The following is a 13,135-nucleotide window of genomic DNA, read 5'->3' as shown; positions in this document are numbered from 1 at the left end:
TTGTTATACATTTAACAGTCTTGGCCCGGCTTACACACTCATCCACGTTTGGACTGGCACGCAAACAAACTGAAGCACACACACACACACACACATGCACACACACACATGCATACACGTGTTTGTGTGTAAACACTCTTGAGAGACTCTGGAGGAAAGACGGAGAAGAATCAGCCGAGGACGGAGACAAGTTGCATTTATCTTCTGCATGCTATGCTGCAGCGTGTGTGTGTGTGTGGGTGTGTTAGTCCCCTTGGATGAGCACTCACGGCTGAGGATGCAGCTGGGAGCATGAGTTCTGACCGAGAGGAGTATGACATGGTCTGTCAGAGAGCTGTGACCCTAATTGTTGACCTTTGCCTGCACAACAGCACATTGTTGGATCAGGACACCTGTCAGGATTTCCTCTCCCTGTTGTCTGGCAAAAGCTCTGACCGCAAAGATCCGGGTAAGGACTATAATTAACTCCTGATCTGTAGTGAGTGTAAGGCAGTAGCTTGTCTGGTGTGATGTGTGAGTCTCTATGCTCAGTGTGTTTTAAAGAGAGAGCTAATTTTAAAGGATTCTCTGTAGCAGTGCTTTATTTGTATGTGCATGCCAAAGGTAGCTACAGTCTGCCTTCTTGCTGTTTAGCATGTGGTTCTGATTCTTTTTCTTTGATATTATTCCTTTTCTTTCACGTTCATCACTTTGCACCATTACATATGGTTGCTCGGACAGGACTTCGATTGAGTGTTGTAAGCCATTTATACAGTTGTGGTGAAAACAGGGCAAAACAAACTAACAATGACTCCCCATGTTTGCCCCAGAGAACACAGCTTCTTTACCGTTAATAGATAAGCCTGGCTGACTAATGCCAGCTGATGTTGTCTTGACCACTCAAGCTTAGAATGACAAGAGACGAGAAACAAACAAACCTTATCAGAAATGCATGCGTGTACAACGCCTGGGTGAATAAACAAATACGACCACGTTAGTGCAAGAGCAGTAGCGTTATGTGTTTAATCCGTTCTGCAAAGTTTCCTCCTGAATTGGATTTATGACTTATTCATGAGGGATGATTTACACATCTGTTGCAGCCTTGTGCATCTGTTGCTTTGGCACTTGCAGTGGGCTTCGCCCCCTTTTAAAGGAATAATCCCTCTTTTCAAGTGCTTTGCTAATGTAGCAGCTCTCCTACAGGCTCGGGAAGACTTAGTGTGTTTTGTGAAGTCTAGTTTTGAGAGTGCGCCGTTCAGTCAAGCAAATACTGGTGGAATTGTCTTCAAAAGCAGAGGAAACTTATTTTGTGTTTCAATGCAGATTTAACTATACGATACATGACAAAAGGGTGTTTAAAACATTGTAGCATGGCAGATTAAGAAAGGCAGGCTTAAGTTCGCTCACAGTGTACAGATATTTAGGCAGCACAGCTTAAGCATAAAACATGTTCTGTAAACAATGTGAAGAATGACACTATTTTTATGTGAATGCAGGAAAATCTGTGTCTGAATGAAACAGACAAAAAACCTTACCTCATGCAGTAAAGCTGGATTTATAATATAAAGACATCAGTACATCAGTTTAAATATTTCAGGACATGATTTCATACTGATTAAGAGATCTCTTGCATATGTGATATCTATATCCAAATTCCTAAATTGTTTGCTAATCCGTTTAATTTTGTATTTCATTTTCCAACCAAAGTGCTGAGCTTTGAGCACTGATTTTGAGCTCTTATATCTGACAGGGTCTTTAGCTCTGTCAGCAGGTGCACAGAAAGGAGAAAAATACCATTTATGGCTGCTTTTTTTTTTTTAAAGGATGGGTCCCTGTTGTTCACAGAGTGCATGTCACACCAATTCTGACCAAAACCACTGTCACCTCACATCATCCTCAGTGGAGGAATTGAACGTACATCACAGTGCCACTGGCATCCACTACTGAGCTGTGGGGACATTAAATGCCATTGCATGTTATGTAGCCATTGAAGTAAATTATTTCTGCCACATGGAAGCTAAAGACAAGCTGCTTCTCATAATGTTGGAGGATGTGTAGGTTGGGGGATGGATAAAATGTCTCCTTGTATATATTTTCTGGGCTACAATGCATAGATCCTGCAGAGAGCAATATGCGGCTGTGTTCAACAAACAAACATCTTATGCACAGTAGAGACTGAAACAAAAGGGTTTATACATACCAAAAAAGAGCAATGCAATGCCAAAATACTATTTGTGATTATATATTATTTGTTAAAGCGGCTATAATCTAAAGTTTTATACTTATAACATATCTAATGTGCAGTGCTGGGCATTTTATTAGGTTACAATAATTGTATTACTTTTTAAAAATTCAGCAATTACATTACAGTTACTAATCCCAGTATTACACCTTTACTTTGATGATTTGATTTTTTTAATTGATGATCCCTGCTAATTTGATGAAAGGTTGATATCAGTTTGATGTCTGTGAGTTCAGTGGACAGACTGGTACATGCTAGCCTGGTGTGAGACCTGGAGGAGGTGGGAACACTTAATGCAGTCAGAGGGGCAAATGTTGAGTTAGCTGTTAATGGTCAGTAAACACCTCCAAACTGGACACTGGCTGCTTGTTAAACCACAACTCTTTTTCTTTTTATACACCTGTTAAATAAACAGATGTAGCATGCAGGTGTGGAAGCTGATAAGACCCTTGTATATTACTAGTAGTAGTAGCTTTATTGTCATTATATTGAGGGTCAGACAACAATATAATAAAATACTAGTACACTATACCTTATACATTTTCATTTTATGTCAATATTGCCTCTGAAAATATTGTGATATGCACCCTATATAACTGTAATTTATTAAAATGTAAAACCATTTTTAGTGTGGGGGTAAATTTCACAGCCCAGTATGTAAAATGCAAGTGATTACATGTTTCAAGTAACATGCTCAACTCTGGTAATGTGAGAGGACGCCCCCTCGTTATGATGAATCTCTGCAGCTTTAGGTGGTATTAGACCACAATTATCTCTGCATTAAAAAACACAACCCCCTCTCAAATTTGGGTCAATGTAATGACTCAGCTGAGATGCCACTGCAGAGAGAGAAAAAAAAAATATTTTCATTTAATAATTTCCTGTAAAGTCTCCCATTATTTAGTCATTTAAAGCATTTAATTTAAAGCAGTGTAGTAGGAGAGGTTGGGTTTGCATCGGCAGTAACTCAACCCTCTGCAGGCTTCCCTAAACCCGGCTAATCAGAACATAAAGAGACAGAGGCTGAACTGAGGGGGCTGTATAACAAGTCAATATAGGGCTAAAGGAGAAGTTTTTTAAATTGTAAATGACGCAAAGAAAGACAATGAAGCCCCAGATAAATCATATAAACTTGAAAATGTGAGTATGTCCCATTTAAATGTCAGCAAACAGAGCCCACTCTCTGCTGAAACTATCCATTAGCCGCTCTGTTGCTCCCAAAACATTCATTCATTCTTACATTTAGATGTAATGTTTATTTTCCTTCTTCATCTCTCTCTATCAAGCTTTTTAGGGTGATTCAAGAACATAAAAATGTTTCACTTTCATTTTGCCTCATTTTCTCCTGTGTTTCAGTGCACATTAGGCTTGTGAACATGGAGCTGTTTGAATATATCTGCACCTATCAGGCTCACAGCGGAAGAGACATTTAAACAGAGCGAATTTCCCTCCGATCTCGCCCACCGTTGACTGAGTATTCCCTCACTAGTTTCAAATCGATTATGATAAAATAAGAAATAAGAATGACCAATTAGAAAAGCCTGGGACTTCAATTCCCCCTGCTTCGATGTGGCTGAGAGATAATAACCCCATCATCTTTATTGACCAATTTGTTGAATCTTGAGCTGGTTGATTGTGTTCAAATCAAAGCTGAGACTGGAACAGCGTGAGATCCAACTGCTCTGCTTGCGAAAGACAACACAAGACTTTTTTTTTTTTTTTTTTCCAGGCTAGATAAACGAGAGCTCGGGTCAGCGGCTCACACTCTGCCGAGCGAACGTTTCCCCACTGATCAGCTGCTTACTTTAGAAATTGATGTTTACTTCAGGGCATTGATACAGGTTACAAAACATATCCCTTAAGCCTGAATGACCACCATCCTCCTCGTCCTCCTCCTCCTGCTTCATGCTCATTACCAATTCCACTTTCATTATCAGCTGCAGCTTCAGGTGTGTGGGCTTGAATTGACAAGGCTTATTTTTGATCACATTATTTCTCACACTCCCATCTCATCTCCAGGTTTATTAAGCAAGACCTTGGCTGGCAGAGGACATTAGCATCAACGGATCATTCATTTAGCTCCCCCGCTGGTCCGCTCCTCTCTTTCTATATATCTGTGGTATTTGCAGGCATGGATGGTGCATTGCAGGTTGAATCCGAAAAACAACAAAAAAAAAAACAAGAACATCAAATTAACTGCACTGTGGAGATTAGAACCCCAGCTGAACCAATGTGCCTTTCAATAATTCATACCCACTGTCTACTGTCTTGGTATTTTATTGATACAACATTTCACTGTAGACCACAAAAGAACACTGGAGACAACGTCTGTTCCTGTTGGGGGAGATAACAAGCCAAAAAAATGTCTGTCTCAGCTGTCATGAAAAGACCAAACGTCAGTCCTCAAAGTCCTCAGTAATTATTGCTGTAATCATTTGAATAATGAAACACTTTTTTTTTTTTTTTTTTGGGGTAGTTTTTTATTTTATTTTGTAAAAGCACTCACTCAAACAAGCCAGACGGAGAAATAAATCCAAAGCTTTAGGAAGGTTTATGTAGTCCCATTTATAATTGTCAGCCTTTAATCCCTGTTTTTGCACCTTAACACACAAGTGAGGAGGTATAAAGATTAATTACCTAATGTAAGGGTGTTTTTGATGGCACTAGGGGTTAAAATCAAATAGATACGCCAGAGTAGGGTCAGCGATCCGGTTCAGTAGGAGGAGGAAATAATGACCGGCCAAGTGGAACACATTTTTCATTAAAATTAATGCGCTAAAGACAAAAGTCAAACAGCGGCTTGAATACCAATCAGCTCCTCTATAAGCAGACTGTGAACAGCATTATAATCTGTCTTTCTCTCAGGGCTTCTCTGGTGATTCCTCCCTACACATTTTAATTGTGATTCTCAATGGCAACTGGGATGTCCCTGAAGGTGCTAATTTCGAGTGATGTTATCTGCTCCTCAGCTTGAACAGCTGTGGTGCTATCCTGAATGTGAATCCATTTCCATTAATAAATAATATATAAATAAAAGTCCTTCTTCCTGGATTAAATAGTGCAGACGACCACAGTGCTTTGTAGGATTTGTTAGTGATTCAGAGAACAGTCTTTCCTTGCTTGGTTGTCTCCTACAAAATGCATCAGTGTCATTATTGTTATTTAGGTTGAGTAATGTAGAAACCTGCTGTGTTTTACCCAGGCCAGTGCACTTGGGCATGGCCTCTGCTGGGCTATTGAGCAGTAACATTGGCTTATTGATTAAGGAATCAGGCCCCAAGCAAGCACAGCGATGAGAGCCTCACAGGTCGAGGACAGACACAATAGAGCATGAGATTTCTTTTTCTTTTCGCCCATCCATCTATCTCACCGAAGCGTAACATTACAACGTATAAAACAATTGAGTCTTAATTGATCATGTGCTTATTCTCACCACCCTTAGTTACTGTTGCTATCCCTGTCAAGCTTTCCATTAGCAACGCAGCATGTAATGCAGTTTACATTGAAAACTGTGGCGGATTAACAACTCGAAGAAAGCGCATTTTTTCAGTCATCCATCTTTGCACCCGTCTGATGGAACAGATGCTGTTCTATTTTAATCGATTCAGCCATCTATACTGGCTGTGTAGCAACTCATGTTACATTCACACTTCATACATATAACCATGACCTGATGTGTGCACGTTCCCCATGTACATATGTAACAACACTGATTATGTATCTTTATTGAGCTGTGAGCGCTGCCAAAACAGACTGAGCTGCTGCTATAAACACAATGTTATGAGAAAAACAAACAAACAAACAAAAATGAGCTTATTATTTCTACCTGGAGACTATTTAGTTTTTTCAGCTGAAATGAAAACTGTCTCTGGTAGATTTAATCCTCAGTAGCTAGCTTGCTAATTAAGCTAATGTGAGGCTTTCATGAACAGGCTGAAAATGCTGTTTCTGACTGACTTTCTTTTCAACCTATATATTATTTTTTGGGCTTTTCTGCCTTTATTGGACAGTTGGTGGCAGGGAGGAAACAATGGGAGAGAAAGAAATGGGTTTGACATGCAACAAAGGTCCCTTGCCTGATTTGAACCAGGGATGTTGCATGCACTTGGCTACGACAATGCTCCTCTGGCTGACATTTTAATGTTTCCAGCTGACAAACAAGAACCCTATAAAAGGGGGACTTAAATATACACTATATATCTATATCTATATCTCTCTATCTATCTATCTATCTCTATCATATGCTTGATGATCTACTGTGGTTGATAACGAGTTCGGTTAGGGTTGCTGGAGTGGAAACTTCCCCAAATTCAATAGAGAACAGGACGGAGACACTAATGTTAACCTAATCTGTAACAGCATCAAAGACCAGCTGCTTCATGGTGAATTTGCTATTACGAGTTGAGCTTTTAACCTTTTTAACCACCCACCAAGTATTAAATGCTCTTTGGTTTTGGGTTTCTACTGAGGTAGTATGCTAGTTAGATGAACATGATTGTGTGTTTTGCAGCTTGCATTAAACCATACAAACACATTTTACTCAATTATTTACACCTTTTCACTTTGTGGGTCTTTTTTGGGTTTGGAAAGGCTAAAAAAAGAGACACCATCCTCCACACAGTATCACTTTTACACACAGCCCCACATGCACACTTCTTCAGCATGTGGGGAAATCCAAAGCTTGACAGGCCTGCCGTGCCTCGTTATGGTAGCTAGGCTGTGATTGGACAATCATGGTGCGGGGGCATAGGATTTGCTAGCAGTCAATTGCACATTTCTATACTGTGTGTTTTGGGATGGCTTAATTGCGGGGGAAAGAAGCTGAGAAGGAGAAAATGATGTGTTTCTTAGTCTTGTTTTACCTCGTTTGACTTCCTTGCATCACTGTCAAGCCCTTTTCATACCTCTCATTTCTAACGAGCCCACCCTGTACCTCCTCTGTCTCTGAGTTTCGCTGGCTGGTTCGTTGAGTTGTCTGTCACAGTAAAAAGCTTTAGGCCTCTGGGACCGACACTTCTGTCACGCTCACAAGGTTGACAGTGTAGAATCAGACATGGGGCCTGTACACTTCATCACACAAATTAATGTGCAGTCTTGGAGGATAATCTAGAAACGCTACATTGTTCCTGCAAAGAACAAAAACCAGGACTGAGATCTGTGAGGATACAATTAACTGTGGCTTAGACCTGACATTGTTGAGAGACATTTTTTGTGTAATGTAATGTATTAATATCTTGTTATATCCTCATGAGGAGCTCTGTGTTTCTAAGAGAGACATCTACACTGTGTTATACCAGTTAGTTTTCTTGGAGCTCTTTAGATGTTGGTGTAATCTCAATATTACCACTTCAGTAGAAATTTCTGCTTTTTAACTAACTTTTGATTATAATTTGTGCCAGAAACAGAAGGAAAAGACAAGTTTTATTGAAGTTATTACAATTACTACTGATCACCAATGTAATAACACAAGTCTCAGTATTTAAAACCAGAACTTTAATCATCTTAATGATCATTTCACTAATTTAATCATAACATTGTTTCTCCGTGTCTGCTGTCTACTGTTTAACATATTCTTCATGATCTTTATATATCAATGGTGTTTTCACAGCTTGTAGTGCTGGCAAGTGGAAAGAAATCAATTGATGCTCATTTAGAAAACAAACTGTGTTTACAAGGTAATTAACTGATAAATATTACAATCATTATTTTATTTATTTTTTATCTCATCTATTACACAAGATCATTTAAAAGAATATTTGTGGTGCTTTAACGTCTCTCCTCTACAATCTAATATAATCCAGCACACATACAGGACCACAATAAATTAATCTTATTGTATTCAGTTTGTGTTCAGACCAGCGATGAGAGGTTCAGCTCTTTTTTACTCGAGTTTTTATGAGTCACTAAAGAGAGTCGGCTTTTGAAGTCAGAGCCTGGGGAGTCCTCCAACGGTGAACGGACACTCGTCTACTAATTACAGCCTGCAACTCCGACTAGTACAAATAAATACATCTTATGAAATATCTTCTTGGGAGACCCCATGGGTGAAAATCATTTGTGGGTAGTCTTTGGTCTCTGGGGGAGTCTGATTTACTTCACTTCACACTCGGATTATGTGGTGAGTCTACTAATCAGAAATCACAGATGGTTGAATTTCATGATGAATCAGAATGGAGTGGTAGAAAACTACGGAAAAAAGGACAAATTACAATGAATGGATGTTTACTGACTGTGACGTGGAAGTTGCGGGTGAGTGAGTGCTAAGTGCAACCTGAGTTAGACCTTCAGCTCCGAGCAGGGAGAGCGACGACTGAATTGAAACAAGCAGCAAAGTGAACTTAGCCCTGCGAGAAAGTCTAAGGGCTCGGAGTTGGCAGGGTTAATCCAGTAATTAACTTGATGCATTTACATAAATACCCTTAATGTAAGAGTTGCACAATAGTTTGTTTCGAATGATTTGTTCATGACTCACTAAGTCAGAGGTGTTGATTAAACCTCGTTGTCTTTTTGCCAGCTCTTGTATGTGGTGCTGTATTATACAGAAAGGTTAAAGCCGTGCTTGTTTGTCAAGATAGTCGAACTGTAAAGTATTTCAATGAATGAATGTTATCCCCCCGTCATACAACTGAAATGATCCATCCCACAGGATTACATAGTACATGATAATATCACATATTGCTGTTAGGGTTGGGTATCGGTACTTGATACGTTTTAAGGTATTGACTGAAATAAATCGATACCAAGTAGCATTGAATCATCTTCTGTCAAACGATACCTGCAATCGATCCTTTTTTGCACCCAGAGCTAGAAAATATGACTATTTGTATGGACTTGCTCACAGCCAATCAATGAAAGCGATCTTTGATTTAATGCAACATGTGATTGGCCCACTGCCACAGTAGTTACAACCCGTCTGTGGTGGTGAAGTCGTGGTGAATTTGAGTTAGCGCGTTTAGCAGTTCAGCAGCTGAGATGCCACCTAAACACTCTAAAGTGTGACTACACTACACGCCTGTTACACCGAATGAAAGCAAGCGCACAACAGGTGTAATGTGTATCCAATGAAGTACTCAGTTGGTATCTGTATCACTTTAAGGGTACTTGAATCGGTACTGGTATCATCATTTTTTAAATATTCGGACCGAATGATAAGATTGGTCTGAGTTTTCACAGAATATTATGAGAATGGAATAATGATGAGTTTCTATACCTGGTGGATCTCTCTAACATTTTAGAGTGCCGTTACCTTATTAATAGCATTTTAATCTAAACAAAAAAATGTGTAAAAATTTAACAATATAAAACTACCTATACAATTAATTTTTTTTCTTAAAGGGACCCTCCATCGATTTTACATATTAGTCTATTGAATATTGGACAGGTAGGGTACTACTGTAGTACATATGTAAATGTGTATATGTAGAAAATATTTGTCTAAATCCAAAAAATTGCCTCAAGATAAATAGATAGTTTTTCATGGTTTACCCTACAGCAATCGTCAGATAAATACAAATACATTGAAGTTACGGACAACAAGCATCCACTACTCTACAATAGACATCCATAAACCCACAGTAAACATCCCCACCCTACGACAAACATCAGCAATACAGACAAAAGTGATGTCATGTAAGTCATCAGACGGGCTGAAGACACAAGTCTGAAAATGGCTCCTAACACACACCTGAGTCTGTGCAGTCCAGTGAATCAAGTGAAGTTGTATGGTGGGTAACGTATGTTTTGTCAAGATTATGACAAGGAAGAAGCATGCATGGAATAAAAAAAAATATTAATGAGATGTTAATGCTCATGTGTTGTCAATAGAGACGGAGCACAATTAAGTCCCGCCCACCCTGGAGGCGAAAACAATTCATCACTCTCCACTGACTTTGTATGGTGTGAAGGTGCCTCTTTGTCACTTCTGTCTGCTGGAACAACAACAAAATGTCAACAGCTGCTGTGTGGTGGGACACTTCCACACACGGACAGCCTGCAGCTCAAAAACCTCAAAAATGACACATATACCTGGACACGGTGGTAGTCACAGAGAATGGGCATGAAAGGAAAAACCAAGCAGCTGTTTAATTAAAATGTATGCAGCCTGAATGGGAAATTATTGCATGTTTGTAGGTATAATTTCCAAATTTGAAACAGTACTTGCCATATCATTGCCTGTGAAAAGTGTCATGCCAGCCTGTTATGTGGTTGGGTTTGCTATACAGTTGAGCTATCTCAGTGTGGACAGGATGTAAGCCCTTGCATTCATGTACTGCAACCATAGACTGTATAAAAGAAATGGACGTAACATCCGTGACGTCACCCATTGGTTTGTGGACTGCTGCTCGGAAGCCAATAGTTTCGAATCTAGGCAGCACCATCTTGAAAATTTCAGGTGCATGCTGGGGGAAAAAAGAACACAGATTCTACTTATATGGGCTTGAGGCGGAGTCATGGGCGGAAGTATGGGCGGAGCCAACGTCGGAGCGGGGAGGTTTGCGATTGGTTGCGAGGGCTGGATCTCGAGGATATTGTGCAATCAACCTGTCAATCACAACGTAGCCACGCCCTAATGCATACCCTGCTTTATCGTCAAATATAAAATCAGGGAGGCCAAAATTTCACAAATGAACATCATACTGCATTGAAGGAGGCTTTAAACTAGCGATTGAGACCATAAACACATTTTGAAAACGTTTACTGAGGTTAGAAATCAAGTGAGAAGTTGGTGAATTCTCCATTGACTTGTATAGAGATGGTCGCCCCCTGGTGGCCTTTTGGTAGAATGCAGTTCTAAGTTACTTCCGCATTGGCCTCATTTCAGAGGACTGGAACTCCCCGCCTGACTGCAACTAAATTTAACAGGTTTCAGAACATGCTATGAACTACTTTTTCCCCTCTGGCAGACTTTGAGTGCTAAAATAACGCTTTGACATGCTCAAATCTAATGTTTTAGCTAGTGGCTACAGGCCTTTTGTTAGTGTTTTAGTCCTTGGTTGCATTTTTATGGCACCAATTGTTTTCGCTCTCGGTCTGTATAATCTTTTGAGTGCTGCAGTTTTTTCCATTATTTCTAACAACATCCTCTTTCTTAGATCATGATAAAAGGCAATATAAAACATGACATTTAATTTTCTGTTTCTGTCATAACTCACTGAATGATTAATGACAAGTCCAGTCCCTTAATACTGTCTTAACATAATGTTGGTCCAGTTTGCAGACTTTGTTGTGGCTTTTTGTTGTCAGTTGTGACTAGCTAGCTAATTAAACTCGTATCTTCATGAATTGGTTGAAAACGAAGTCTCTGGCTGATATCTTAACCTCAGCTAATGCCAGTTTTTATTTTCATCAAACCATATGTTCTGTTATATCTAAATATAGACATGCACATATATCCTAGTGACTCATTGCAGTAGTGTTGTTTTTCTCACAAGTGTCTCCTTTAACCACAAGAGCTCCACTCAGCAGTGGTGTGAGATGTGTTGTATCTGTTGCCTGTAGGAGAAGGAGGTGAGATGTTTTTTTCTACTAATACTGTAACCTAACCTGACGTGCCAGATGGTTTATTACAGAGTATTCATCTGAGAAATCGTCCTTGAAAACGGTTTTAAAAAGGGTGGGCATTTGTGATTGGATGAACCATCTGTCTATCACTATCTATTACGTCCTGTCACCACATCTAAACCACGCCCGTAAACTGCTAGTAGTTCCTCATAGGATGCCGATTGGTCCGTACTACTGCGATTTAGCCACGAGGGCACTACTCGAAGCCTGACAAGACTGATTCTTGCGTGATCTTGTGATTCCAGCTGCCTCGCAAGGTTAACTTGTAATAACCCACAGGCTATGACAAGATAATGAGGAGAAGGAGGTCCACTATATTAAAACTTTATTCACTAATAAGACAGAGATGTTGTACGCATGAAAGGCTAAATGAAATACAAATACCAATGCTTAAGGGACAAACTAAGGGTGTAATATGTATGCAGCAGTGCAGTTCCCCAACAGTGACTGAATACTGCTGCTATCTATTATGACACTGATTAAAGATGACTACATGTTTTTTATTTATTTATTTTAAGGTTCAGCCAAAGGGGAAGAGCACCAATGTATGTAGTAGTTGATAAGATAGTCTATTATACAGTGTGCAATGTATCTTTTTTTGGGTTGCAGACTGTAATCTTTTGTGTGTATATATATATATATATATATATATATACCCAGTGTTCCTGAGCTGCCAGAAAACGTGTTGGTCACAGTACCTAGAACATATGGTGCCTTAGGCCTTGCATCAGTTCAGACTGTATCATTCCCATTTCCTGGAATCTCTGCTGCTTCCTATATTTTGTGTTTTCACTTATACTGCCATTAACAATCCCCCCAGGAAACATGACCCACAAGAAGTACAATCAGGGAGAGGGGCGGGGAGGACAAATTGAATAACAATCTCATGACAAAAGACTTGAAGGCATAGAGAAGTATGTGTGTGTGTGTGTGTGTGTGTGTGTGTGCACTCATGTAGATTTGTGTGTGCATGTGAATAGGTGTGTTTTTTTGTGGCAGAGCACGAGGCTTTTGAACAACGGAGTGATCATGTTTCATTACGACTAAAGACAGAATTAGATTTTTAGATCCTTCTTTGGGCAGAATGGGAAAATAGAGGTGCAATTTGAGGTTTGTTGTGACATTTCATCCTCTGATTATATTAGCGCCCTCTGCAAAGCAGGCACTGCCCGGTCTGAAATGATGTTACCTAAGCTGACAAGAATTGATGGAATGACCTTACAAGCTTGTCCACCGGCAGAAAATTGCTCTGTGGTTTCACTGTGAAACATTGGGAGATTTGAAAACACAGTCGTGTATTCCTGTTGCATTTTTATCACTTCTGTTACATCACTGTAAAAAATACTAGACACA

General features: G+C 39.6%; 1 protein-coding gene across 2 annotated transcripts in view; it reads left to right on the top strand.

The window, feature by feature from the left end:
- Positions 1-291: 291 nt before the first annotated feature.
- Positions 292-13,135, top strand: part of syt6a (synaptotagmin VIa) — a 75,225-nt gene continuing 62,381 nt past the window's right edge. Inside the window, exon 1 of one of the 2 annotated variants that reach the window (XM_053317278.1) lies at positions 292-413. In XM_053317278.1, the coding sequence (XP_053173253.1) occupies positions 292-413 (122 nt within the window). Of the gene's footprint in view, positions 449-13,135 lie in introns of both variants that reach the window. The other variant, XM_053317277.1, reaches the window with a different exon arrangement.

This window comes from Scomber japonicus, chromosome 4 (genome assembly GCF_027409825.1).
Source record: "Scomber japonicus isolate fScoJap1 chromosome 4, fScoJap1.pri, whole genome shotgun sequence".
Taxonomy (NCBI): domain Eukaryota; kingdom Metazoa; phylum Chordata; class Actinopteri; order Scombriformes; family Scombridae; genus Scomber; species Scomber japonicus.
The sequence above is the reverse complement of the archived record's forward strand: the minus strand, read 5'-3'. Positions and strand labels throughout refer to the sequence as shown.